General features: G+C 50.9%; 8 protein-coding genes across 8 annotated transcripts; 7 read left to right on the forward strand and 1 right to left on the reverse strand.

Annotated features, from left to right (window-relative positions):
- Nucleotides 1-1,750: 1,750 nt before the first annotated feature.
- QC761_512810 (uncharacterized protein) lies at nucleotides 1,751-2,980 on the forward strand. Its single transcript, XM_062880440.1, has 3 exons — nucleotides 1,751-2,270; nucleotides 2,327-2,572; nucleotides 2,625-2,980. The coding sequence occupies exons 1-3, from the start codon at nucleotides 2,079-2,081 to the stop codon at nucleotides 2,820-2,822; spliced, it is 636 nt and encodes a 211-aa protein (XP_062730675.1). The 5' UTR covers nucleotides 1,751-2,078; the 3' UTR covers nucleotides 2,823-2,980.
- A 521-nt stretch (nucleotides 2,981-3,501) lies between these two features.
- QC761_512800 (uncharacterized protein) lies at nucleotides 3,502-5,088 on the forward strand (the record flags this gene model as incomplete). The annotated part of the gene is made up of 1 exon (XM_062880439.1): nucleotides 3,502-5,088. One exon carries the CDS (start codon nucleotides 3,502-3,504, stop codon nucleotides 5,086-5,088), a length of 1,587 nt encoding a protein of 528 aa, XP_062730676.1.
- Nucleotides 5,089-8,695: 3,607 nt separating this feature from the next.
- Nucleotides 8,696-10,482, forward strand: QC761_0076800 (uncharacterized protein; the record flags this gene model as incomplete). Its single annotated transcript, XM_062872791.1, has 2 exons — nucleotides 8,696-8,713; nucleotides 8,807-10,482. 2 exons carry the CDS (start codon nucleotides 8,696-8,698, stop codon nucleotides 8,972-8,974), a joined length of 186 nt encoding a protein of 61 aa, XP_062730677.1. The 3' UTR covers nucleotides 8,975-10,482.
- Nucleotides 10,483-11,008: 526 nt separating this feature from the next.
- QC761_512780 (uncharacterized protein) lies at nucleotides 11,009-12,255 on the forward strand (the record flags this gene model as incomplete). Its single annotated transcript, XM_062880438.1, has 2 exons — nucleotides 11,009-11,797; nucleotides 11,848-12,255. The coding sequence occupies exons 1-2, from the start codon at nucleotides 11,627-11,629 to the stop codon at nucleotides 12,253-12,255; spliced, it is 579 nt and encodes a 192-aa protein (XP_062730678.1). The 5' UTR covers nucleotides 11,009-11,626.
- Nucleotides 12,256-12,333: 78 nt separating this feature from the next.
- QC761_512775 (uncharacterized protein) lies at nucleotides 12,334-13,056 on the forward strand (the record flags this gene model as incomplete). The annotated part of the gene is made up of 1 exon (XM_062880437.1): nucleotides 12,334-13,056. One exon carries the CDS (start codon nucleotides 12,334-12,336, stop codon nucleotides 13,054-13,056), a length of 723 nt encoding a protein of 240 aa, XP_062730679.1.
- Nucleotides 13,057-15,122: 2,066 nt separating this feature from the next.
- QC761_512770 (uncharacterized protein) lies at nucleotides 15,123-16,728 on the forward strand (the record flags this gene model as incomplete). Its single annotated transcript, XM_062880436.1, has 5 exons — nucleotides 15,123-15,853; nucleotides 15,903-16,118; nucleotides 16,175-16,424; nucleotides 16,480-16,613; nucleotides 16,671-16,728. 5 exons carry the CDS (start codon nucleotides 15,123-15,125, stop codon nucleotides 16,726-16,728), a joined length of 1,389 nt encoding a protein of 462 aa, XP_062730680.1.
- Nucleotides 16,729-20,489: 3,761 nt separating this feature from the next.
- On the reverse strand, nucleotides 20,490-22,256 carry QC761_512700 (uncharacterized protein; the record flags this gene model as incomplete). The annotated part of the gene is made up of 1 exon (XM_062880435.1): nucleotides 20,490-22,256. The coding sequence occupies one exon, from the start codon at nucleotides 22,254-22,256 to the stop codon at nucleotides 20,490-20,492; it is 1,767 nt and encodes a 588-aa protein (XP_062730681.1).
- Nucleotides 22,257-25,627: 3,371 nt separating this feature from the next.
- Nucleotides 25,628-26,038, forward strand: QC761_512690 (uncharacterized protein; the record flags this gene model as incomplete). The annotated part of the gene is made up of 1 exon (XM_062880434.1): nucleotides 25,628-26,038. The coding sequence occupies one exon, from the start codon at nucleotides 25,628-25,630 to the stop codon at nucleotides 26,036-26,038; it is 411 nt and encodes a 136-aa protein (XP_062730682.1).
- Nucleotides 26,039-26,980: the final 942 nt, after the last annotated feature.

Genomic DNA, 26,980 nt, shown 5'->3' on the forward strand with positions numbered 1-26,980 from the left:
ATGTCTCTCAGGACAAGGCCAAGTGAAGACACCGATATTCATCACATGGACACTGTCCCGCAACATCCGACATGACAACATCCGTCTGGTTCACATCCAGTAGATCAAAGGCAGCCAATTGCGCTGATCTCGTTCCTATTTGGGTCCTGCTCAAGGTAGATTGCTTCCCAACAGGGCCATGTTTGACCGCAACTTCACCAAAAGCAACGCCTGGACTCAATATTGGCAAAGAAGGCTGGCTCGACAGCCCTCCAAAAGTTAGATGTAGATGGTGTGAGCTCTTTATGCATTCTTACCACCTTATTGTTGTTCAGTGACCTCTTGGTGGCGCTATAATTGACAAAAGGTTTAGAAGTTCCACGCCTGAGGTCCTGCTGTATAACCCAGGGGAGTCTTATAATTATTGTGTGTTGTGGTGGAACCTTTGCTGTGCCACGCAAAGCTGTGGACGCTTACTATGGTCTCAACACATTGAACTCGATTGGCTGGGTCATGCCGGATTTAATATGTGCTTCATGAGATCCATCACCGGTGTGCATACCGGTAACCACCCGGCAATCGCGATCCGAAACATGTGGCGTTGTATTCTCCCTTGGCATACGGCTTCCAAGCATGCAGAAAGGGATCAATAGATCGATGTTGATACCGACCTCCGATCCTCTTCACCATGGGCTTTTGGGCACCATCGGCGCTTGCCTAGCTTGTGCGGGAGGAGAAGCAATGAACCTCTACGGCTGTGCTAGCACACAAGAGGGATAGCTGCGCGGATCAAGCTTCGCGGAAGGAAGGCAAGCGGGGAGGCCACCGGCCCTTCCCCGCCACAGTCGGAGTTATTGATGTTGACCTACCAGTTCACCATGTTGAATAGAGTTTAGTTCCAGGTGATTGAACCCTTTGATTTTTGGGGTACCCTGTCTCGACTGTCAAAGATCTGCTGGCGGTGGATGGTACTGCCGATCACTGCTGGTAAGGGCATGACGACCTGGTGCTGGCACAGCTGACTCGGGAACGCTGTGTTTGTGCTAGCGCCATCTCGCAAGCTATTTTAGCCTCAAGATCTGCGATGTCAAATGTGGGAAGGGATCGTTCCACTGCAGATGCCATATCGCGTTTTTTCTGAAGAAGCGGGATTGGCACTATTGGGTATTGGGGCTTGATTTGTCTATCCACTCGCGGCCCTGCGATCCCTTGTCGAGTCGGCCCTGTTACGGGTATGCCTTGTCCCCTGCCAGTTCATCAGAAAATCATCTGAGCTTATACCAACGTCGGCGATTTGCTGGAATGAATGGTCTTGCCCGGTAACCTGGAAGCATGACTCCAGGCATGAAAATTGGACCCCAAGCAAAGGCACCATGTTTCAACTGTTTGGATTGCCCGGGCGCGGTATTTGAGCCAGCCTGGGTCTCAATTTCAGCAGAAATGGGAAGTGAATTCGATTGCCAGGCAAGACACTGCAATGGCTGCAGAGGAGAGACTGGGAGGGTGAGAAGCCATGATCGCCGCAGGAGGTATGCTTTCGTGAACAGTCACGGTTTGTGACGTAAAAATTGAAGGCTTTGCGTTGCCAGACGCGGCGACATGAGGTAGCCTGCAAGTGGTTCACAGATCCTGACTCGGCTTAGGAGGATCTAGGGGTTCCACAGCGATCTCAATGGGCCTCGCTCACCGCGATGCTATGACATCTGAATCATTGTCATCTCAACAGAGTAACCCGTCTGAGTCTAGCTCAACATCCTCGGCATTCCTCCCATGTGCCTCCATTGGAAACACTGTCCGTGACTCATGCCAGGACCACCCTGTTGCTGATCGTCTCGAAGCTTGGCCTTGAGGATCACTGGATAGAGCTCTGCGCGGCAACTGCGCTTTCCATGCTTTCCACGACAGAGCCTCGCTGAAAGTCGGTGACTTGGTGACAGATAGACGCGAGATTGGCCTATAAGAGGCCCTCTCATCCTTCAGCTTCATCCCGACATCTTCTCCATCACTCATCACTGCTCTTCATCCAACAGCCCACCCACACTCAACCACTTAATCCAACACCTTTCCAGCCTTCATAAGCTCACTTCACAACCGCCAAAATGGTCTCTTTCCGCAACATCATCGCTGGCACTATTGCCCTTGCTGCCCCCGCCATGGCTGCTCTCACCTCCACCCAGATTGCCGAGACGCTCCAGACCTTGACAGCCAAGTCCCAGGCTCTCCAGGCTCCCGCTCAGCAGATCACCATCATCAACGGCCCTCTCATCGTCGTTGGCCTTGGCCCTTTCCCTGTTTGTCCCCTTACATGCCTACCCTCCAAGTGAAAGGCTATTAATTCCTCCGCCAGCAAATCATCCAAGGTTTCACTGAGATCATCACCATCACCACTGCCGCTGTCCCTCAGATTGTTGCCACCCCTAGATTCGAGCTCGACGCCGACCGGAAGACCGTCGCCGACGCCTTCCGCGAGTTTGTCCGCGTCCACCAGGTGCTTCTCAACATCTTGATCGGAAAGGCTGGCCTCTTCCAGACCGTCCCCATCATTGGACAGCCCGTTGCCGCCGTCCTTCGCCAGCTCGAGTCTGTTGTTGATGTGAGCCTTTTCTACCACTAAGCATGACTGAACTTGAACGCTGACCAGACAGTCTGCTGCTTTTGCCCTCATCGATGTCGTCGCTGGCACCAACGGTGTCCCCGAGCAGGCAAACTCTCTTGGCAACACCATTGGCATTGCCATCACGAGCTTTGAGGGTCTCCAGGTTACCAAGCGTGAGAATGTCATTCCCGCTGCTGCCATCAAGGCCGCCCCCATCGGTCGCCGCACTCAGATGATCGCTGCCTAAGTTGCTGGCTGGCGGGCTTTGGTCTAGAGAGAAGATACGAATAATGCTGGATACGATGCTATGGAGGATAAATGGATGGGGAAAAAGTTGTGAGTTGGACAAGCGGTACCTAGTTAGCGCTGAATTTACATGCTTTGCTTTTCTTTTCATTTACTACATCACATTTCTGCACCCTTTGTGACAAGTTGTCAATCGTGTCTTTACAGGCTCTGGTTGCCACTATTGGCTGGCTGCTGCATCATCACAACTGCTTAAAGAAGGAAGGCGATGTGACTCTGTCAATAAGCAATTCAGGGGTTCAGGGGCTGTCATGGTGACAAAGATGGTCTGTGCACACCTACTGCGGATTTGTCAGATTTTCAACTCTGGAACATATTACATACATACGTCAAAGAAGTGGGATGAAGAGACAATAATTTTGCTGATTTGGCCATGTGCTGAAACCCAATCAAGCCCAACAATCTGGTCCGAGTTTTTGATCAGCCCGTGTAATTGGCTGCCGGGTAACACCGGTGATGTCACAAACCTGGCTGCTGGGTCAAGGCTTGGCAATTTGGGGCACAGGCGCAGTTGCATCATAGCTGTCGATCAGCAACATAAAATAACCAGCGACCCTCTCCATCAGTGAGACAATGTTTTCATCCAACATACTATACATAGCATCGTTATACCGGCTACCATGAAGCCATTCCCAGAAGCTCCCGGGGGCCACACCCCTAAGACCTTTCCCTTCAACCTCCTCCGATGGCGATTCCTCCCCATCTTCCTCGGCCTAAGCTACATCCTCTACTGCAAACTTACCTCCCAACCCATCTTCGCCCACCCACTCCCCCAACACACTGGCCCCTATGCCGTCGGCGCAATCGATATCGAATCCCCCGTTATGCCCGTGCGCACCATCGACACAGCACGATTCAAGGCAACTTCCACCCCCGCTTTCGACCTCCAAACCGTCCTCTTCACCGTTTACTACCCCACCACCTACGCCGCCGCCAAAGCCTCAACCGTCAAACGCCACCCTTGGATCCCACGACCACTTTACCTCCGTGCTCAGGGTTACGCCAAGGCGGCGCACATCAGCAACTGGCTTGTCAATAAAATCTTCGAGATTGCACTCAAGACGCTGGCCGGGAGCATCACCATCCCCGCTGCGGTTGACGCCCCGCTAAGCGACACCGCGACGAGATACTCCCAGTTTGCGACTTCATGGGACAAGGCAGAGACACAGGAGCAGGTGCTGGAGAATACACAGGTGGGAGGTCACCCCGTTATCATCTTTTCTCATGGGACTGTATCCAGTAGGACGGATTACTCCCATTATGCTGGGGAGCTCGCGGCGAGGGGGTATGTGGTTGTTATGCTTGAGCATCGAGACGGGTCTTGCCCGGGGAGTATGATCAAGCGGAAGGGACTGCCGAAGGAGAAGAGGCTCATTTTCGATGAGAGTGAGGTTGAAACTGCTGATGGGAGGGAGATCAGCGTGGAGGACTTCCACAAGGCACAGCTCAGCTTTCGGGAGGCGGAGATTGAAGAGGCGGTTAGGGTTATGAAGTTGATTAATATGGGGCGAGGCGCGGATGTGTATGGGTTGAACCCCAGAGGCGAGGGTGTGGATCTTGTCAACTGGGCCGGGCGGTTGAACACAGATGAGATGATAGTTGCAGGACATAGTTATGGAGCGACTGGGGCCATGCAAGCTTTACGAGGAGGGCCGACGCCAATGAGGCCGTTCAAGGGCGCTATCATCCTTGACCCTGGGAAGCAAAGTGGTCCATTGAACAGAGATATCAACGTCCCCATGCTTGTGGTGCACAGCAATTCTTGGAGCAGCAAGACGAGCATCTTTTATGGAAGGGCGCACTTTGACACGGTGAAGGAGATCGTGGAGGAGAATAATGAGAGGGGGAATCCGACTTGGTTTATGACTTCTCTGGGCACCTCGCATCCCAGTGTGACGGACGCGCCGTTATTAGAGCCTTGGATTCTGAGCTTCACGACTGGGGCAACAATTGATGTTTATCAGGGGTTGAGACAGTATGTGCATGTTGCGGAGGACTTCTTGGCGTTTTTGGGTGATGGAAAGGCAAGGGGGTTGCTGGCTGAGAGGGCTGAGTTTCCTCAATACGATGCTGGTTCTGGGTTGGGGATGTGGCAGCCTGGCCAGGGTGATAACCAGCAGGCTTGGGAGGAGAAGGGGGAGTGGTGGGATTGGAGGAGTTACTGGCAGATTCATGTGTCTCCTGCGGGAAATGGTGACAAGAACTGAGGCAATAGTGATCTGCCTTGACTTTTAGATCATTGTTTTTAGCAGGAGAGTTATCGGTGTCAGGTATATCCATGACTAATGAATAAATAACGACAAGACTTTTCACACCTCTGGATTACACCATGATCTTTATCGCCTCTACCGGCACTCAGCTGCTCGCAGCAATATCTATTCATCGGTTGTAATATGTCATGTGCCCAACAGTACGACCTCACCGCGGGTGGAAGGGGCTCACTACACCCTCAACAAGACAGTATTTCTCTTCTGGCTGTTGCTTGATACTGTTCCACGGAGGCCTTGAATTTCAATCTGGATAAAGCTATATATTTTGCCCAGGAGTTCCGGTTCACGGTACCCTGAAACCTCGACAACACACATGCTCAGCCGATTTCCAATGTTAATCCCGGAAGGCCATTTTTCAGTTCGCCCGCGTAGACTGAAATCTTGGCTTTCGACTTCCCTTCATCATCCTTCACATCTCAGATGCGCTTCCAAGGATAGGCAGGCTCCATAGTTTTTGCTTGATGTCCGATGGTCCCATAGGTGCTTGTTACAGGTTATACATTGATGATTGATAGATTTGCCTCTCGTGCATATGAAATCCCCCGCTCTGCTCATCGAACACGTGGTGAATATCTGGCGCCGGGATGGTGATGAATCCGAGGAATGTTCCCGGATAATTGCTGGGCTGCGCCTCTCCATACGGCGAGATTTCTTGTTGGTGCACACGAAGTGCAAAATAACAGGGTGTGGGCATCTTGTTATACCAGCATCTTTGAGCATGGCTAATGTTTCCGTACTAGAGTGGAGGTTGAGCATGCTTTCCCAGATATTCAGATATGAACAACTACCGGCTTACCTTTGATATGTCGATGATCGTTGAAATGACTTTTCGCCTTCGTCATGTCACTTCATTGATGATTCAGTCTCAGTCATCTAAAGGATCTCCTGAGTGCTAACCTTGCAGTCCCATGTCTGTATCATGAGGGCTGCCATTAAACTTGAATATTTCCCGAACTCACTAACCTCGTTATCTTCGATACCTATGGAGTCACGGAGTAATATTGACTTTGGATTATCGAGATCGCCATTCATACCACGCTCCAAATGGCGTTGTGATACATGCATTTGCCTAAGGCTGGTACCTTGTTGTTACCGGCTTGAATAAATACGATGATGGTACCATAATCTCCTCTAACTACCATGGAATTACGTCCATCCTCGATTCAAATCCCAAGGTATTCCACACCCCCAAAGTTAAAACTCCACCACCCCCACAACTGATCCTCGCTCTTCACCCCTTGAACCAAAGACCAGGATTCCCTCCCACTCCCATCATACGGCGTCCTCACCCAAGTCGCCACATATTTATATATCTTACCCCCCTCATCTTTATCAAAATACCCATTCACCTCCGCCACCGCCGCCCAAGGCACACCTCATCAAGCGAACTGGTCGCCAGCCTGTCCTCCTGATCCGAGGACATCTTTATCTCCCCTGCCCATCTGTACGCCTAATTTCAAATCGGCCAGACGCGTTTACACACCAGGGAGGGTTGAGCGTCGTTGCGGTGGAGGCGGATGATGAATTTGGCTGGGAATTCGGTGCGGCCTGGGAGGGCAAAGATGTCGGTTCGGGGCCGGGGTTTTTCCTGGGCTCGGTCGGAGAAGATTGAAGAGAAGGAGGAGGCGGGGTTGGGGTTGTTCATGGTTGTTGAGCTAGGGTAGAAGAGTTGTGGGTGTTGCTGAGATGGGATGCTTTTGACTACTTGTTAAGTCAAGATAGGTAACCTGTGTCCCTGCTGAAGCGAAAGGTAGGTATCCATGGGCTACGTTACTCTGGAGTGTTGATAAGAGATGAGAGCTTGACCCGTTGAAAGTGACTGATCTAACTTAGCATGTTCTGCGAGCGATCCATCTCACCAGTCTCTGTGGGTCTAGCTAAAGGTGGACCTGAGGAGCACCACACTGGTTGCTTGGCACAGGAATGTCAAAAGATCGATTCAGACGTCCTGTGTCTTATACCGTGGTAATAATTTAGCTTAGCTTATGATAGAACAATAGAGCTTGGATCAATACGTTTATTGCTAAGACTATATCTATAGAGAGCATCGATGATGTTATTAAAAAGTGTGAAGATGCGACCCTACCTCACCTGACTCACCTTTGTGACTTTAGCCCTGGTAACGGTGACGAAGACCTTGGCCTACGGCCTTCCCTTGATACAATTAACGTTTCAAGATACTCTTATTTAAGGATACTATGTGTGAGAGAGTTCAGGACTCAACTTTCGGCCTTATTGTTTTCATTTTGGTACTCCATAGATCTTAAATATTGGTTGGATTCCGATGCTCTTTATCGCTTACCTTTCCTTTATATTTGGCAGTTAATTTATACCTGTAGTGTGGGCTGCTCCAGTGGGACGGAGCAGGCTGACCTATTCCCATAACTTTTGCTTTGATCCTGGTTGGTGTGAAGTGTGAGTGTAGGTTGGCTTGCCAGCTCACTCTACCAGGTTACCCCAAACACATCGTCAGTTACTACACACTTCTTTTGCTCTGGGCTCACCACAATACCTGTCATCTATCAGTTACCTAGGTTTGCTTCCACAGAAAGCTTAGGTAGGTAAATCACGTTATTAGAAGGTCTACATAGCCTTTGATATTGATAAAAAGCTTAGGTAATGGTATTAGAAAGTTTAGATAATTTAATTAGAAAGATTAAATAACGTTGTTTGAGCATTGAAATATGGCCTTTGGAAAGCTTAGTTAAAGTATTTAGAAAGCTTGGATAAAGACTTTAAAAAGCTTAAATCATATCTATGGAGGGCTGGGGTATTATATATCAGAAGCTAAAACAATATGTAGAACTCCCCCCTGATTATCAGACCCACACTCTGGATTGCTCTTGATTAAAGCTTTTGTTGGTATTTCACACAGTCTTCTAAGGCTTCCAGGTTTCTTTTCCTGTTGCATAGATTTTCTCACATCATCATCAGTCTTCACCTATTTTCTGCTTCACTTTTGCCGCCGTTGGCCGTCCCACAATCAGTGATACTCCTCCGACTCCATCAACTGCTCAACCAGAACTCTGATGACAGTCTCAGGGACCGCAACATGCGTCTCGATATCATCAGAAGTTGCCCTGACGGGATGTGTAGGAAGCCAGCGCGGAGTGGCTCACGCCGGCACAGACACATAGCCAGCGACGAGTATAGCTCCAACTCGCAAAAGGACGACCCCGCGTCGTCTGGCCGCCCAGATGATGGTTCCGTGAGGAGTTATCTTGGTTGATGGATCACTGGAAACCGCCGTCATTGGACATACCGTCCCCACCGCCCGTGAGTTCCCTTCCAACGGCTTGCCAGGCGGTATGCTTCCAATCTCGCGCCATCTTATCTCATCGCCCACCTCACCTGACGATGCCTAGATTTCAATCTTATCTCATGGAAAAAAGCGGCAAATCTTCCCCCAATACGGCCACGCAAGCACAGCCCTCCCCCCGCCTTACTCATCTGCGACTTGTCTTTTCCAGAGTTCTGCGTACCGGCCACTGTGCTTCTCTTCACCACATTTCCTATCGCACTGTTTCTCGAGGAGGGTATCACGATGTATATGCCGCATCGCGTATGTTGGGTATGTTCCTTTCTTAGGATTCCCTTCTCCCTTCCGCTCGCACTCTGGAATCATTCGCATACTAACCGACATTACCGACTACAGTCCAACCCTTCCCACATCATGGACAGCCTCCCATCTCGACTTGATTCTCTGCGTCCAAAGATTTTGGAGCTGGTGCGCATTGGTGGCGCGCCTGGCCTCTCACTCGGTGCCATGCACCACGGCACCCAAGTGTACTTCGCCAGCTACGGCTACCGTGATGTCGAGTAACGATTGTTTCCAAACGACGAGACGATTCTTCCCGTTTGCTCTCTGACCGAGGCTGCTACCTCTGCGGACCTGGGAATCGTGGTCGATAAAAAGAAAGCGAGATGGAACACGCTGGTCACGGACGCGCTGCCTTCGCCGAACATCCAAGACGAAACCCATCAGAACCAGATGACCATCGCCGATCTTCTCTGCCACCGATCGGCCATGATTTGGGGTGACAATATGCTCATCGGTACTGACGGCAACATCCTTGTCAGCAGCGCAAGCTCGATGAAATATCTCAACAGTCAGACACGACTTCTGCCATTCCGCGGTCAGTTTGCCTACAACAATCTAGCGTACGAGCTCGCTCACAAAGTTATCGAGTCTCTCAGCAAAGAGTCGTTCTTCGACTTTATCCAGAGTCGCATCTTTGACCGTTGGGCATGACGCGCACCTACCTCAAAACACCCCCATCTGACCTCGACAATGTTGGAGAGTGCTACAATGCTCTGGAGGACGAGACCTCCACACCCATCACCTGTGTCAGATTAGGAGACGACTGGCTCGGCGGTCCCCATGCGGGCATGAGGCCCTGCGTTAAAGACCTGATGAAGCTGTGCAAAGCGTTCATCAAAGCATTCGACCAACAAATTTCCACCGGACAGACATCTACCGAAGGACTACCGCGGAAGAAGGTCGCGAATCTGATGTCAGCAAAGATCTTCATGGACCAGCCATCAAAAAATGAGGCGTCATATGGCTTTGGCTGGGCCCGCGTGCAGCCTCCCGGAAGAATGGGTCAGATTGGCATCAATCCCCATTTGATGCCCGAGGGGATGCCCGTTGTCGGCAAAGGAGTACCGTCCCGTTTGGTTATTTTTACCAAGGAAGCATGCCTGGCACATTGGCTCTCAAAATGCATGTTCCTGATACGGAAAGCGCCATCTTCATCACACCCAACGCACTGGCTTTCAACGATGTCCCTGACTGGGTTGGGCAGCTGCTTCTGGAGGAGTTTCTTGAGGTTCCGACCCACAAACGCAACGATTACATCGCGGCAGCCAAGATTTCAGCAGCTACGAATTTTCGGTGGTACCCTGATCTCGTTGAGGAGCTTCAGCGAACACGGATGAGCGGGCCATTGTCGCGGAATCTGAGTGCTTATACCGGGACGTACTGGGATAAGATAATATCGTCAAGGTTGTTGTTACCGTGGAGGAAGCCCATCTCTACTGGGCTCCTTCAGGGCCTCAAGACCGAGAAATTTCGACTCAATCACTATGAGGATGACGTATTCACTTGGCTCCAGCCACGCAACGAGTTATCACGGCGCGAACGATGGGTTGGTACGGACCAAGGGCCGAGCTTCTGGAAGGTGGAGTTTAAGGTTGGGCCAGATGGTAATCCTGATCCTCTGTACTAGTTCCATGACAATGATGTTCCAGTAGACGAGTACAAGAAAGAGTAACGTGTGGCCATTGTAGCTAGAATGAAGTGCGATGAGTTTGCAAAGGAAGTTTAGGGGGAGTCTTATATGTCGTTTGTCGGACAATATGGTTTGTCAGGCAATATCACAAGTTCAATTCCATGCTCCAAATCAACTGCTGGATCCCATCTACCTACCTACCGACCTACCTATATACCTGTACACAAAGACGTGTTGTTGGGGAGAGAGTTGTTCGTAAGGGTTAGGGTTTAACCACCCGACACTCAGCACAGTCCAGACTGTGCATCTGGTGGACTGTAGTACCGTGGCAGGCCACAGTGATCCGTGTAATTCTAGCATCGCGAAGGACAGTCGCAGCAAGGTCAACTGTGAGCCAATGGAGGAAGCGTCGAATGTTGCTTTGATGTCGGTTCGAGAGACAACACAATCGGAGATTTTTGGTTGGCCGTTGAACTTCAGCAGCCGCCCGGCCTGGTGGGGCATGCAAGTCCCCGCCAGTCGTGCGACATCGGCCTTCCGATTGGCTGGGCTCAGCGCCTACAGAATGCCGCCAACGTCTTGGGTCAAAAAATAGCAATCGAATTCCAAGAGCCTCACTCGATCGCCTTGTTTCTTTTCCCATGTTGTGCAATTGGAGCTTAGGCGCCAATAGACGCGCTTGTTTCAAGCCGAAATGAATCATCCGTTGCCATGGATCAACGTCGGATCAAGATGGCTGGCGAACAGAACGGAGACACATAAGATGTCGAGCTGCCTCGACGGGGCTCGCTGCTTGGAGTTTCTGTTCAGCAACACAAGCACAACACACACGTCTTTTCCTTGGGTTTTGTTTCCCTTTTTTCCTTTTTCTTAGGGTCTCTTTTTTCCTATCTTTCCTTTGTGATTATCTACAGGTTTTCAACTTGGGTATCTCCTTTGGTCTTCGGTTTTCCTTGACTCCTCGATTACCCCCAGTCACCACCAGCACATCCACATCTATTCGACATTTCTTGGCAGTTGACCTGTCCCGATATCTTCCCCAAAACTTCACGCAGCCAGCCGTGAAGTAACGAAACCCTGTCCCACGGTCTTATCACCAGTTGCCCAACATTCCCGTGACTACTTCCTTCCCGCCTCCCCCGACGGTGCCGTTTCCAAAATCCAAGTTTCCTCTCAGAACAGCCACCAAGGAGAGACCTTCGCTTGAGCTGATTACCGAGTTCAACAACGCCGGGCCTAACAAGATGCGGTTCCAAGCGCCGCAGCTCGGCGCCTTGGGCGTCACCTTTACTGTCATGAGGGCATCACAGTTTGCGTGCCTCATTTCTGTCATTGGTCTTTGTGCCAACTTCATCAACGAGATTGCCACAGCCGAGCACAGTCCCCCATCAGAGCTTGTCGGTGCTTTGACAGTGGTATGTTGTCCCATATCTCGACCACTGCATCATATACTGACCTAAAACAGGCCGTCACAGCCATAATCTATGTGATCATCACATACATCTTGTACTACGACAACATGCTTTCGATGCTGACCACTGCTGGTCTCGACAGCCTCCTCCTCGTTGCCTCCATCGTCGTAGCTTCCTTGATTGGGAAGCCCCTTTCCATGCTCAACTGCGCTGCTCTCCCGTCCTCAGAATGGTCTTCCGGCCTGTTTTGGTCCACACCTTCCCCAATCAAGTCGATCATCACCAAGACCATTTCCTACATCAGCTTCGTTTTGCTTGACCAGACAACCTGCTACCAAATCAAGGCTGTGTGGGGATTGTGCATCACCATCTGCCTGCTCTTCGCCTTTTCCACACTGGCCTGCCTCGGCCTCTGGCAACGCATCCGTCGCGAGACCAAGAACAAGGATATTGAGGGTTAGGGGCGCGCGGGCACCTACGGAGGAGTGCGTGGTGTTGGGAAAGCATGGGAGTCGGACGTGTCTCTTGGCACAAAGTCAATGGCTTCCACCAATTCCTACTACCCAAGCTTCCCCCCTCCTCCGCTGGTGCCCATCCTCGACCGCGGAAACAGCCGTGCTCCCCCTGCGGCTTTGCTTTCTGTTGGAAATAATAACGCCCTCGGTTTGTCAATCACTCAGCCGAGATACAGCTGTGAATCGGACGCATCTTCCATCAACAGCGTTTTCACTGGCGGCAGTCCCCCGACCAAAGGGCTGCGCCCACCGCCCAGGCTACACATGCGAGCGCCAGCCAAGACAATGCCGACGATCCCAGGGTCTCCCACTGATGAGAAGGAGGGACAATATCAGGGCCTCTCCCCCCTGGCGTCTCGGGTCCCAGTGCTTACCTTGACAATCCCGAACACACAAGCAACAGTCACGTCTTCCAGTAACGACAAAATTCCCGAAGAACACAAACGGGTCCCAACTCGCCTTCCCTGTTCTCCTTTGTCGCCTATTAGAGGCTTCATGGCCGCTCGGCGCAACCGCAGGTCCGGCGGTGTGCCCGTCCCACCTCCCATCGTCGTCCCTTCGCCTCCGGGCAGGAGCTCTCGCTTCAAGGAGCAAACGAGTCCCAGTCCGGCGCTTGAGACGGTGATTTTCAGCCCACCCCCTATTCCTAGTGCTCCCAAGAAGAGGAAGACGGTCTGGGAGGGATGGTGGGATATCGGACTGTTGGAGAGGATGAACACCATCAAGAGAAAGGCGCTCCCTAAATAGATGAACGATGAGGGACGTAATGGATGATGTAGAATGATCCTTGGTTAGGCCAATAATGATTTGGGATTGGAACATAATTTTTGGGTATGGGAAAACTGGGACAGGATCATCTATCTCCCTTTGGAAGGTTGAGATATAAAATATATGGAATATGCAGAAGATAATACAGATGGTTATTCAACACGACACTCATGAGGACTTTGTGCGGGGTCTTGATCGTAAAACTTTTACATCTCATTGAGTGACCTTTCTCGGAGACAGTTGTGATTCACACCTACCTAATGCTCGATCTTCCCCAGTGTACAAGTTCCCTCTTATCTTCCAGCTCCACCACCGTCTAAACGGCCCGGCAACGTAATCTCTCAAGCAGAAGTCGCGGTTGGTCGACATATCCGATCGTGACTTGACAGTGTACCCATAGATCTTCCCCGTGAAGTCTGGCTGCACATAAGCCACCACATCCCGGACACGTGCCGTGGTGACCATGTCAAAGCTGTGGATTTGGAACAGTTCCTGCTCCGCCTTGCGATATTGCCGGATTTTACCGGTTCAATTCTGACCGTGGAGCTGCCAGGTTCTTTTCCACTTGTTTCTAGTGTCAACCTCGAGAGCGAGCCGATCAACGTTATCTGTTCCGTTTCGTAGATTGCTGACGTGTTGGGAACAATATTGTAGTCTGCAAAGCTGAAACCTCTCTGGAGGGTGGTGGCGAAGTCAGGGGTGCGGAGGATGATGAAGCCGAGGTTGTCTCTGCGTGGTTTTTGTGTAATCGGAGGACCCAGACGGCGGGGGTTGGTAATGCGGGAGTGGCCGGGTAGAAAGGGCATAGACGGTCATTTCCTCTCTGGACAGACAATCATGAATAGTGTTTTACAAATTTCTAGAAGTGTATGGTTGAGACTTCGTTCCTTTAACGGATTCCTGCGGTGTTGCCTAAAACGTAAAAGATCCGTAAGATTAGGTTAGTGGATAGAAGAGGGAACAATAGACTTCATTCTTCATTGTGGCCTGTACAATGACCTTGACAGTAGTTGTCTCCGATGACTACGGAAATAGGTGACAAGCATGATACTAGTGTCATCTTTTGGCTCAGACTCGCAAACATGTGGCCTTCCGCCTCATTCTATCCAAGCTGATATAGAATATAGTCCAACCCTTCTCTATCCATTACATTACCTAAAGCTTAGACTATCTCTACTCGAAGCTGAGAGTACCGAGGATAACAGGCTCTGAATACTTCCTACTCACTAACACCTAAGGTAAATAGCCGCATGTTATAACCAATAATATAGTCTTCCGCCTAATTCTTATCCAAGCGTGTGTAGAGTATGGTCCAGGCCTCTTCAATTCATCTGACTGACACATAAAGCTTAGACTATGTCTATCTGAAGCTTAGAATATGTCTGTCCAGAGCTTAGACTATCTCTATTTAAAGCTTAGACTATCTCTATCTAAACTTTAGATTACCTCTATTAAGCCTAAACTATCTCTATCTACAGCTGAGATTGTTAAGGGGCAAATGCTCAGACTGCTTCCTGTTCACTTACACTTGACTACCTATGTTAAATGCATGTAAGTCATAACAGTCTATTTTCGTCCATTTTGTAGACAGGTGCATGATTTCATTGAGGGTCATCCAAGCCAAAGTGAAAGTTAGACCTCACATCATTAATCTTGCACTCAACTGCTAGCCTACCTCGAACAGTCAGATGCCACGGGGACCGCTGCTCCGATATCCGCTTTAGATCCCACTTTTCGAGCCAACTATTCTTGGCCCAAAGCTCGTACAGCGAATAAATAAAGTAAATCACCAGGTTCTACAGCCCCAACTTGAAGCGATATAAAGTGCTGCTGACGGTGTGCGTCACAGTGGAGGATTCGAGATGCATCAGCAATATAAATTCCCCGCAAATCGGCTTCCCGTCCCGAAAAATATCATTTCTATCGTGACTGAGTCTTTGCTGTTCCCAGGAGAAAAATTGTCGATATAAAACCATACCCCATCACCTCCTTTTCTGACCGTTAGTACGCTCACCCCATGATAACCCTTCCCTTACACACCCATAATGCCTCTCCTCTCCATCTTCCTCCTCCCCCTCCTCCTCCCTTCATCCCTCGCCCAAAAGAAAGGCAACCTCAGCCCCGAAACCCACCCCCCCTTCCAATGGGCACAATGCACCTCCCCCACCAACTGCACAACAATCAACTCCTCCCTCGTCCTCGACGCCAACTGGCGCTGGGTCCACGACGACAAGTATCGCAACTGCGTGGAGCAAAACCCAGACGGCACCCAGTGGTGGAACCCCGCCGTTTGCAATCTAGGTGATGAAAGTCCGGCGTCAACTAACAATTGCACCTCAAAGTGCCTTCTCGAAGGAGCCGGGGACTATCGTTGGAGCTATGGCATCACTACCACCAACGCCACCCTGATGCAGAAGTTGGTGACGAGGATCGAGTTCGCTACCAATTATGGTTCAAGGCTTTTCTTGCTGGAGAAAAAGGATAGATACCAGACTTTTGTGCTGTTGGGAAATGAGCTTAGTTTTCAGGTTGATTTGTCGACTGTTGGGTGTGGGGTTAATGCTGCGTTGGGGTTTGTGGCTATGGATGCTGATGGGGGGGTGGAGAGGCATAAACCGTGGAATGAGGCTGGGGCGGAGTATGGGACTGGGTATTGTGACGGCTGGTGTCAGGATAGGCAGAGATTTGTTGGGGGGAGGGCCGCGACGAATAAACAGGGGGTGCGGGGGTACCAGTGGCAGAGTGATGGGGCTTGTTGTCCCGAGTTTGCGGTTTGGTGAGCTGTTGTGATGTCTTGAGAGTGAATAAGGCTGATGACGATGCAGGAACTCGAACGCTCATTCATACTCGATGTCTTCGCATATTTGTGAGAATGATTATTATGAACCATGCCCCGGACCTTGGTGCGACCCGACGTATTATGATCCTGACGAGAGGGGCGTTCCACCAAAGTGTGCCAGGAAAGGGTGCGAGTACAACCCGTATAGGATGGGGGCGAAGGAGTTGTATGGGAAGGGGAAGCTGGTTGATACCACAAGGAAATTCACGTGAGTGTTATGCGTTAGACCCGCGCTATGTGTTGCTGACAAGGCTTCAGCGTTGTGACTCGTTGGGAAGAAGACCGTCAGTATCAGTTCTTTATCCAAGATGGGAAAAAGATTGATGTCCCAGCTCCAACGTGGGATGGGCTCCCAAAGCAAAGCGGCTTAAGTAAGGAAATGTGTGATGTACAGGCCAACGTCTTTATGGAGCAAGACATCTGGGCGGTGCATAATGGCTGGCCGACACACCAAAGGCAGGTGTTGAGCCGGCCCATGGTGTTGGTCACATCGATTGATGCGGCTGATGTGAGTGTATATTCTCGTGCTGTGAGCTGTTTTGCCGCTAATAATCTGGTGGAAGTGGTATACGTGGAACACCTGGCTTGACTCATCCAAGATACCCCCTTATGATGACCGGGATCCTGGTGTCGAGCGTGGACCCTGTCCATGGGAAGATAATGAACCCTCGATTGTTCGAGCAAACAATGGTGAAGCGTAAGTCTCCTTTGTGGGTGGTGAAGAAAGAATCTGACATGATCTGACATGATACAGAAAGGTTGTGTGGTCCAACATCAGATTTGGGCCTATTGGGTCAACAGTTGAACTGTGAGGCCACATTATCTACATTTCTTTCAGCTAGTAGTTTTGAAGGCAGTGTACCTTAGAAATCGTTAGTAATAAACCCCCAAATATAAGATAATAAATTGATAACCTCAAGTGACTTCTGAAATTCCTCGAAGCACAAATCTATACGTGCACTTTATCATGCAGATCGGCAGCGGTGGCTGGCATCATCGTGCAAAGTGTAATGGGCTTGCCAAAAATGCCATGCTATACATGTATTTTAGAAGACTTTGCTAGTGCCAACCATCCTTTCCAGCATGCCTTATATCCTGCCATACTTGATGGCAAGGGGTACCTCTTGCCGGCCGTCCTGGATCTTCCACGTTTGCACCATTTTTGCTAACACCTGCAGCACAATGGCAAGCCATGCACCACCTGCACTGCACAGCGGATGTGTGATGAGGCTATTCAGAGTCTCTTCCACCGGCACAGGGATAGACAACAATAAGTTAGAGCAGGCGAAATGTTTTCTTCCACTGCCTGGCATTGGACAGCCAACACTACCTACCTATCGACACCGTCATGATACCGCCTGGCAGCCCTGTCTGCCACCCTGCCGCTCCGTTATGCACGAAGAAGAGATGAAAAGAAAGAGAATAAGCCAATAACCGGATTCTGGTGCCCACAGAGTTCTAGAAATTTCTCGGAAAACATTTTGAGAACCTGGCCACTTCGCCCAAAATAAGGAATGCCTGTAAGGCCACGAAGGGCATCAGTGATCCCCAAGTTGGTCAAACAACAATATTTCCTAATAGTCGCCATTTATCGCCAGTCAGATTGATTGCCAGGCCTGTAGTAATGGCTCCTTTTGACGACGCATAGCTCACAGCTACCTCGCTGGCCACCCCATCAAGTTCGCCACCTCCCTCGTCCTCCACCCTGCTGTCAATCCCCTCGATGCGACGCACTTCATCACCTCACATGCCCCCGTCATCCATTCGCCATCTCCCCTTGCCCTCGCCCATCCCATCAGCTTTCTGGCATCACAGTGGAGACCTCTGCTACTTCTCGTCCTCCCTCCTCCCGCGCTCTCTCCTCCCGCCACCCCTTTCGCTGCGACAGCCACACACTTCTCTGCCTTCCCTAACGAGCTGGTCCCTTTGACGATCGAAAGAATCGAAAGCTGGCGTACAACCCTCATCTCTACAAACAGCGAGACGACCACCAGTTCCAACCATTCATTCCCCGCATCACTCAACACAAGAGAGAGGATCGAAGCCTAGCGCGCAGATCTCGTCTCCACAAGCAGTGAGATGACTGACAGGGCCCCTCAAGTTCTGACAACTCGAGAAGCCTCTGGCGTCAACAGCATTCCCCGAGAGATTCGCGGAGAGATAATGAGACGCAGACAGTTCCTCTGGCATCTGGAATACGTCTCACGGATGAAGGTCGTTGACGACATCAGCAGGTTAGCCATGAAAATGGCAGTGAAAAATGAGATCAAGCGGTGTATGCATCCCTTTCAACCTCTTCTCCCCTCTCCATTTCTTCACTCACTGCCATGCCTTCTTCAAGACTCACAACCCCACTCTGTCTCAACACAAGCTAGCCCCTCCGGCACTCACAGCAAAAGCGATCACCACCGCCTCCGCCGGCACCACCCTCCTGTCTTCCTCTCTCCCCGCCCTGCCCCAAAACAAGGGGTTACTCAACTGGGTGGACCGCTCCACGAGCATCCCCCACCCCTCCTTCCCCCGCTCTGGGCGCTCCTCTCCTCTTTCTCGGCCTCTTCTTTTTCGTTTGGTGGCTCGTTACGCCATCGCTCGCGAACGTGCCTTTCCGGCTAGATCCTGCGTTTGCAAACGCAAAAAGACGCCCACAGGCGAAACGGAATGGTGAGGAAAGGAGCTCGGGAGTGAGAAGAGTTGGTGATAGCCGGGCTGTGGAACCAAAAGGACATCCTACCCACACAGGGTAGGCCGGGTTCTCTACCCGCGCTGGAGAACGAGAAGAGTTGAGGATAACCCGTGACGACAAGCTAAGGAATGTGGGGGTGAACGGCGCCGGTGAACGATTATGAGGGGTATTTTGCGTCAGTAAGTTCATGGTGTTGGACTGGTTGTGCTTGCGACTTGGTGATATGCAATAGGGTTTGAGTTATGTCGATTGTGCAGGGTGGTCAATTGTGACGAACCCCTATCCAGAACCTCTGAAAGGCATACTAGGCGAAGGCACTTCTGAACAATCCTGGTTCGGTACAGCTAAACAGTGCACAACAATGGCTTGTCTTAAATCACAATAGTCTTGATACCAACGAATGTGACTCATATTGCATACTGCAGAACTATCTGCTACCCATCTAGTTCCTCCGTATATATAGACCTGGGGACCGTGGACCGTGGACTTATAAATGATCCTCGGTATTTACCTTATTAGTTCTGCCTGGACCGTGGACCGTGAGCCCCGCCGCAGTCCTCGGTCCTAATTTTATTAGTCCGTCCTAGCCGCTAGACTGTAAGCCCCGCTCAACTTCCCGGTCCAGTCTTCATTAGTCCGCTAGTTCTCGCCATCTACCCAAAACTGTGACAATGAGACACAACCTCTAATAATTATTAATATCAATATGAAAAAAGTTTAAAGGATTTAATAAACTAGTGAAATAAGCTAACCTTAATCTTAACTTCGCTTACGTAAAATTCTGGCTAGATTAGTTTAGCTTAATAGCTTATCTTATAAAATAAGCCAAACTCAGCTCGGCTATTAACTACCCTGCAATTGTGTAATAGGTTATGAAGGTTATACTGTATTATATGACGTGGTTTACACTGGAGATTATGCTGTACTTGCTTTTGTTTATATAAATAGTTATCCTTTCTATACCGGGTATTATGCTGCTTGTGCAATGCGTAGAGAGTTAATTATGCATTTTAAGGTTCACACACTCAGTTCATCAGAACTATGTTATGTCTCTCATCATCAACACACACACTTCTCGAGCACCTACACATATCTCAGTACTTTAAAGCAACTTTTACATACCCAATCTCCTTTACTACCATCCTTTACACTACTTATCTGAGCATTTCAAAGTACCAGTCCCAGCTCCAAGAGTCTGTTCTCAGACTCGATCCTAGTATTAAATCTGGAAAATCCAGCTTTTTACTCACTTTACTTATAATAATTTTAGCTTTTACAGTTACTGATAAAACTCAATCTAAGTTTTAAATCCAGAAATCTCAGCTTATTGTTGATTTTATATCTAGTAATCTAAATTTTCAGAGCCTATTCACAAGACGATTTTAGGTAGCTTTAAATCCAGAAATTCCAGCCTTCATTCCCTACTCAAAGGAAAATCTGTAGGAGGCGACGAACGTCAAGGCATACTGGTGATATTGGTGATGCATGGAAAGAAAGGAAGTAAAAGGCAATTGGCGCAGCCCAAAGGCAAAGAAGACCTAGGAGCAAGACAGTGGGCCAGTGTCAACGCTCAAGAATCTCTTTGACTTTGTGCTTTAGCTTTACACACTACGCAGCGCTACAAATACGCGATTCTAGCACTAGCTTTATATATCTTAATTAAGCCATTAGTCTGAACACTTGAAGGTGCTTATCCCAGCGTAATACTGACTTTTGAGCTAGTAATTTAAGCTTCACAGTCTATTTTAAAACCAAACCCCATCCTTGAATCGAAGGGTCCTAGCATTTAGTTTTTGCTTAAGCCAAAGTCTATTTAACTTCATACTTAAGTTCTCCAGACCACCTAGCTCCAAAGATATATAATTCTAGCACTAGGTTTGGATATATTAGTTAAAACATAGCATCCCCCTTCTCGTAAAACCCAAACGGCACCGGACCCCTCGCCCACCTCGGCTGTACTTCCTCCCTGATTCCCTCCCCTTCAAACCGCACCACAGGCTTCAAAATACTCAACCCCCTCCCCCCAAACGCACTCTCTCTCCATCGTTCCCACCACTCCCCTTCCTCCCTCAAATACCCTCTCATCACCCCATCCCCTTCCCACCCCTCCCATGTCATCCTCAACAATTCCAACACATGATTCTCCCCCCTCATCACTCCCCAGTTAAACCTCTCCTTGCATCTGTCCACCACATTCCGAGGATACAAACCCGTCTCCTTATCCAAAAAAAACGTATCAACTCTAACCAAACTCCCCCTCACAATCCAGCTTCCCCCCTCTCTCGCCCGATTCAACAACCCCATCATCGCCCCTACAGCACAGACAAGCCCGCAAGTCATATCGCTAACCGGCAAACTAGGCAAGACCGGCTCCCCATCAGCCAACTCGTAACTCCTCCCCATGACGTACGCCACACCAGAAGCACAATCAGCCATCTGCTGCCACCCGGGCCTACTAGCATACACCCCATCAGGACCGAAGCAATTCTCCGTCACGTACACCACCCCCTTGTTCCGTTTGACAGCCATGGACAGAATATCGTGTTGGGAAAGACCGTATTTATCTAATGCACCGGGACGGAACCCCTGAATAAAAACATCCGCTTCGGCTAACGACTCCTGCAGCTTATCCCTGTCGGTGGGATCTCGAAGATCAAGGCAGGTGGTGATCTTGCCGGCTGTCAGACTGAGCTGAAGAACAGACATATCCGGCAGATGGGGGGCGTTGATTTTGATGACCGTTGCCCCTAACGATGCAAGGATGGAGGAGGCTACCGGGGCGGCGATGATGCGGGCTAGCTCGAGGACTTTTACCCCTGACAGGGGAAGGGGGTTGGTCGTGTTGAGAGCCGGGAAGATGGTAGGTGGTGAGGGGACGGAGTGGGAGGGTGGGGGGATGACATCGATTAGCGGGTGCTTAGCCAGGGACTTTCCCATCGAGGTGGCGGACCAAGAGGCAGGAGTATGGCACTTTGTCCCGCAGTGACCGGCCGAGAGATTAAGGCACTCCACTTCGGCGGGTGACATGTTTGTTGTTTTCTCGCGGAGGTAAGCCGCTGCCTCGTCGAGAGTTGTGATCGATGCTTCAGGGAAGGGGTCAATGCCGAGGTTAAGGAGCATAGGTTCTGGATTGAGTGATCCATGGAGGTTATACCACTGCCCAGGTATCTTGGTGGGATAGATACCCGTTGCTCTCAGCTTGAGCAGGTGGTTCAACTTAGGATGAAGACCTCTTTGCTGCCAATCCGGAACCAGCTCACCGAACCTCTTCTTATCTCTCATCAAGGATATAATCGACTCGTGGTCGAGGTAAACCGCCGCCACACCTCCAAGCCACAGGGTTGTATGTGTCGTGTTGATGACCACCTTCCTGGTAGGACTAGGCAACCCTCGGAGCGTTAGAATCTCATCGGCCAAGATACCGGTCATGGCATGGAGTGCTGCTGCAACAGGCGTAGACTTGACAGGGCCTGGGATGACAGGCTCGGCCTCACCTTCAAACCTAACTTTTGACAGGACGACCTCATTGTCTGTGAAGCCAGGGGTTTGTGCTGCCAAGACCCGGAGTATTCGGTGCGCATCCGTCAGTATCGGAACCAGTTCTCGGTCGGTAAAGGTCCCGGGGCCGTAGACATCGGGAAGTCTTGGTTCTGCCATTCTGTATGTTAGCGCTCAAGATACAGTCTTACAGATACGATGGTATTCCTGCTTGATCATTCTTACCCTGTAAGAGCAGTTATTCTTGCGTGTCTGTGCTTCGCCGCTAGACACCACAATAGCCGAGGAATCCGGTTGATATGAATAGCCTGAAATACTGATAACCGTCATAAAGGTAGATCAGCAAAGACGGGAACCGACATCCACACCAGGTAGTCAATAGAAACTCCGGCCCGTCAGCTCAGGTTTTATGCACCGATGCTGCATTTGTGACAATGCGGCCAAGTAAACATGATAGACCTTCGTTGGACAAGTCTACCTGGGATCAATGCTATACAGACAATCACCAGAATCGACGTGAAGGACCGCTGGTCAAATTTGTGAGAGTGCAGACAGAGGAAATGCCTGGGAGAGAGTTCAACACCCGGTCGTAAAAGCCCCCGTCATCCAGAGCTCCATCGTGGTACAAATCCCCAGAGACCAATATGAAGGGGCACAGTGTTTGAACTGAAGGCGTCCGACCTACCTGACGTCACAAGACCCTTCCCAAGGCCGTGGTACGGTACACGCCTCATGCCAGAGGGGCGAAATTCTCCCTATCTGACGAGCTGCCCGGCCTGAGGTGTCTCCGAGGCGTCATGTCTCGACTTGACGTAGGACAAGATGTGCTAAAACCACTCGATCTGGACATTCAGCTCCCAATGCGATCATGTCAAACTCAAACCGGCTTCCTAATACCATTGCTGAGGCGATGGCAGGGGGCTCGATGAGGCAAGCATTCCATATGACTCTTGGCGTAGAACACCAGGACCCTGAAACCCTGGATGGGGTCGTGGTTACGCAGGGACAATGGTGGCCATTGTGAGCACCATAGACCCTTCAAGAAGAACAAAAAATAGATATTAAGGCGCACTCGCGCCAACGAATCTGGTGGGACAGCCTACCACGCCTGTGCCACGGGGTCCTGTAGGCGAAATACGCCTATGAATTCTCTAGCGACCGTTTAGTTCCCACTCTCTGGACATGAAGAGACAGGGGCATGGGCAGTCAAATCCACTACCACCGTAGTTCGGCCGTTGTGGCTGTCAGCAGGAGTCCGGGTCACCACTAGCATCTGGTGGACGTCAACCCCCTTGCTTATATGCTGCTGTGCTCCCAATGGAGCCCCACAGAGGCTGCAATTTCCATTGACGGAGCATAGTCTCCTTGGCCATCGTGACGCGGTTGCGGTGGTCGTAATGCAGGGTTTGTTCATCTCTCGGTGTCGAAAATGATTGACATTATGAAGCCACCGGCCAAGTGCACTATTGCCTCGTAAACTGTCATTCGCTCTGACTAGACCGCCAACAGGACAGATGACTGCGGTGATCGGTCAGGGTTGTCATCATGCCAAGAGATATAGCATCCAGTTTGAGCAGCTTGAAGGATCGTGATGCCTCTTGGCAGCGGCGATGCGCCCAGTGGATGATGAGTTGTCGAAGGCCAAAAGGGATGGCTGCGCACACACCGGGATGAGGCACAAAGGGGCTGGCCACCCAGTGATACTGCCTTATCTTTCCAACAGACCCAAAACGAGCAGAAGGCGTACCTCCTCATGAGACATCCCACGAAGGACACAGGCGTCGCGGAATGCCAAGCGTCTTGATCAACAGTTGTAACCGCTTGGCAGGTTCAAATGCCGGTAGATAAGGCTTGGCACCAACATCACCATTGTATGTAACATTTGACCAGTTCTGCTGATGTGTTGACGTGGGAATGACGGTGTGCAAGAGACGTTGCAGTAGTTGGAGGGACCAAAGGTGCGCCATCGGAGACGGTCCTGCAGGGCCAGCGCCGTGGACGGCGGGAAGGCAGAAGAATAAGGCCGGCCGATGCAGACGCAGACGGGCGCGCGACCGTCGGACGGCAAGGCAAGGCAAGGCTCGGGCAGGACGGGTACCGATGGGCACGTCGGATCGGGTCATACGTACCTATGGCGGCATCGGTGGAATCTGATGTGCAAGTGGGTGGCAGCGGGTGGCCTTCGCACGACGGGACGACGGGCTTGGCAGCGGATGGTGTCTGAGGATTTGAGTGAGACTGTGAGAGTCTAGGCTACTGATGTGTCTGTGGTTGTAAGCCTCGCCAAGGCCTCCGTGTAGCGCAAAATGATAGCAGCCCATGCCCGGCAGCAGCGAAATTCGGTGTCGCAAACTGAGAGATTGCATGTTCGGGGCTGGGACATGCGGACAGGAGACAGGTGCCAAGCTGCCATAACGCGCGGACTGGTCGTGATGCAGCATGTTGTGGGAGATCGATGATGCTACGCCCGGGCTGGTTGCGTACGTTGAATGAAGCAATCTTGAAGCGGTGGGATATTGATGTTGGCAGTGGATAGGCCATGGGATTGTTCAAGGCCTTGGTGGGTGGCTGTTAAGCAGCAAGCCACAAACGGGTCTTGGGGGGTAACGCGTGGCGCTTAACCGAATCGGGCCGCCATCAGATGCCAAGGGAGATCTTCATCGAGGATGAGCAGCTTGGCAAGGCCTTGGCATATACGCCAAGACTGGTGTTGTCACGGCAAGCCATCCTCATGTCGGACTTCGTTGACCGTGGAGCAGCAAAGTCTGGTCCAGGAAAAAGCTTGGGTTCATGGCCGGGAATCTGCTGAACGGAAGGTTCCGTCGTGCAACGGACTGCACATGCGGTGACCGCCTCATGCAACACTGCCAGTACACTACCTAGGTCCTAGCTCTGTTCTCTGTTCAGCGTGTCCTCCTCTCCAGGCCTTTGGCACTCGCCATGTGCTGCGTCTGACGTCTTTGTCAGCTGCGAATCGATCATAGACGCCACCAGAGAAGCACAGTAGAAGCATGAGCATCAGCAGAAGCAGCAGCTTGTTTCGGGAATTACATGCCCAATCTGATCGACATTGCGACCACTTTTTTATCCATCGGTAAATGGACGCCAAGGCCCAGACTCAATGTGGGGGAGGTACGTACTGAACTGCCACTTGACGATTGCATATAAGACTTCCTCAAGCCCTGCCCCTGCCCTATCTCAACTGTCCAGAATCTCACTGCCATTTCAAGCTTTGTTCAAATATCCCTCATCCCTCAACCCATGACCCATTCCTTCACCTATCATCCATCAATCACTCATCGTGTCTCTTGCTGCCTGCACACCACCCTCCATCAGCACTCGACTGTAGTGTCACCCTTATTCCCAGAGTCTTGACCAACCAGGCCTGCGGCATTTTCACTGCACCCGAACCACCAACCTGGACTGTCTCACGAATCCCTGAACACCTTCTTCTACAAAATCCCCGCCAGACAGTCCTCCACAACTGTTTTTTTGCAATCCGTATTTCTCATACAACACCAAACTTCACCATGGGCTCCGCCATATCCAGATGCAACTCCAACTCCAGGAGCAACAGCCACGGCCACGGCACTGGCCCAGGAATCTCTGAGATGGGCCAGAAGATTTTCGAGAGACAGCCAAATTGGCTCACCCCACCGTCCAAATGGCGCTCTCACCACTGCTCCCACCAGCCAGTGCGCTATCGCACCCCCACCCCATACCCCAAGGACGACAGGAAACGCTGCGACTATACGCTTCTCCACGAAAAGAACATGATCATCGAGACACCAGTTGCGGACCATATTGAAGTCAAGAAACCCTCCCAGAAGCACCCGGCCATGATGCACTCGCGCCACGGACAACAGTTGCCCCCCAACAGCACCCTCACTATTACCTGGGAAAGCCACCCCCGTCTGAACCGCTTTGAGCGTGCCTCGTGAGCATGCGCAGGCATACAGACAACAGGTACTACCACGGGCCCAAGCAGCCGAGCCAGGATGGGACAGTCAGGAAACAAGCAACACGAACCGAAAACAGAAGCTGCAAGTTGTCGAAGCCAAGACGGACCAGCTTCGGGCAATAGGAAGCACTTGCCGGCAAGCAGCCAGACGACATGTCAGTAAGCTTGGGGAAAACCTCACGCCAAGACTGATATTAGGCAGATTAAGCACTTCCGCTGATGCCCGTTGCTGTCAGTCGCTGCCCTCCTTCACTGGCGCTTGGCGCTTGGCGCAACATCATCCCGCCCTTGGCTGCATGGCGTCGACTGGGGAAAGGAAGAAGGAAGGAAGCATGCCGCTAGGAGCAAGCCACAGGAACAGGAAGGATGAAACGAGGGTGTGCGGGGCCAAAAGGGAAAGGAAAGCGGCAGTGGCTTTGTTGGCGGTTTCTCCCCTGTATGACGTTCACTTGAACTTCTCTCCTTGGTTCTGCAGCGTCTTGATTAGGACCAGAGCCCACATGTCAGGATGAACGCTTGCAAGAAGCTACCAGGGTTTGGTCAGAGAGGGTGATAGGGGTAGCGATGCTCATCATGTATGGCAGTGGCCTTCTATTTTATTAGGTACTACAGCATCACACCGGCGACTGCATTCCAGCAAGTCTTTCCACCCAAATATTGCTATTAATGCAAAAGAAATCTGCAGTTTTCCTCCCTCACGCCATTTTGACTGTTCCCCAAATATCCTCTGCTGCTTACTGTTGGCCTGTGACAGCTACGTAGAATAGACTCGGAGTCGCTCCAGGTTTGAGTAGTCGGCACTCAACACTGAACATGCATAACTCGTGTGACACAGCCAATGAACAAAGACGCGCCTAGATATAACCACCGGGATTTAACTGGCCGGCCGGTGCTTAACCGCAACTACCGTATAACAGTAAGC

Source organism: Podospora bellae-mahoneyi, chromosome 5, assembly GCF_035222275.1.
Source record: "Podospora bellae-mahoneyi strain CBS 112042 chromosome 5, whole genome shotgun sequence".
NCBI classification, from domain to species: domain Eukaryota; kingdom Fungi; phylum Ascomycota; class Sordariomycetes; order Sordariales; family Podosporaceae; genus Podospora; species Podospora bellae-mahoneyi.

Coding starts and splice junctions, on each gene's coding strand:
- QC761_512810 (XM_062880440.1), top strand. CDS start 2,079: ATGGTCTCTTTCCGCAACATCATCGCTGGCACTATTGCCCTTGCTGCC. Junction 2,271..2,326: donor TTGGCCTTGGCCCTTTCCCT/GTTTGTCCCCTT, acceptor TTCCTCCGCCAG/CAAATCATCCAAGGTTTCAC. Junction 2,573..2,624: donor AGCTCGAGTCTGTTGTTGAT/GTGAGCCTTTTC, acceptor CTGACCAGACAG/TCTGCTGCTTTTGCCCTCAT.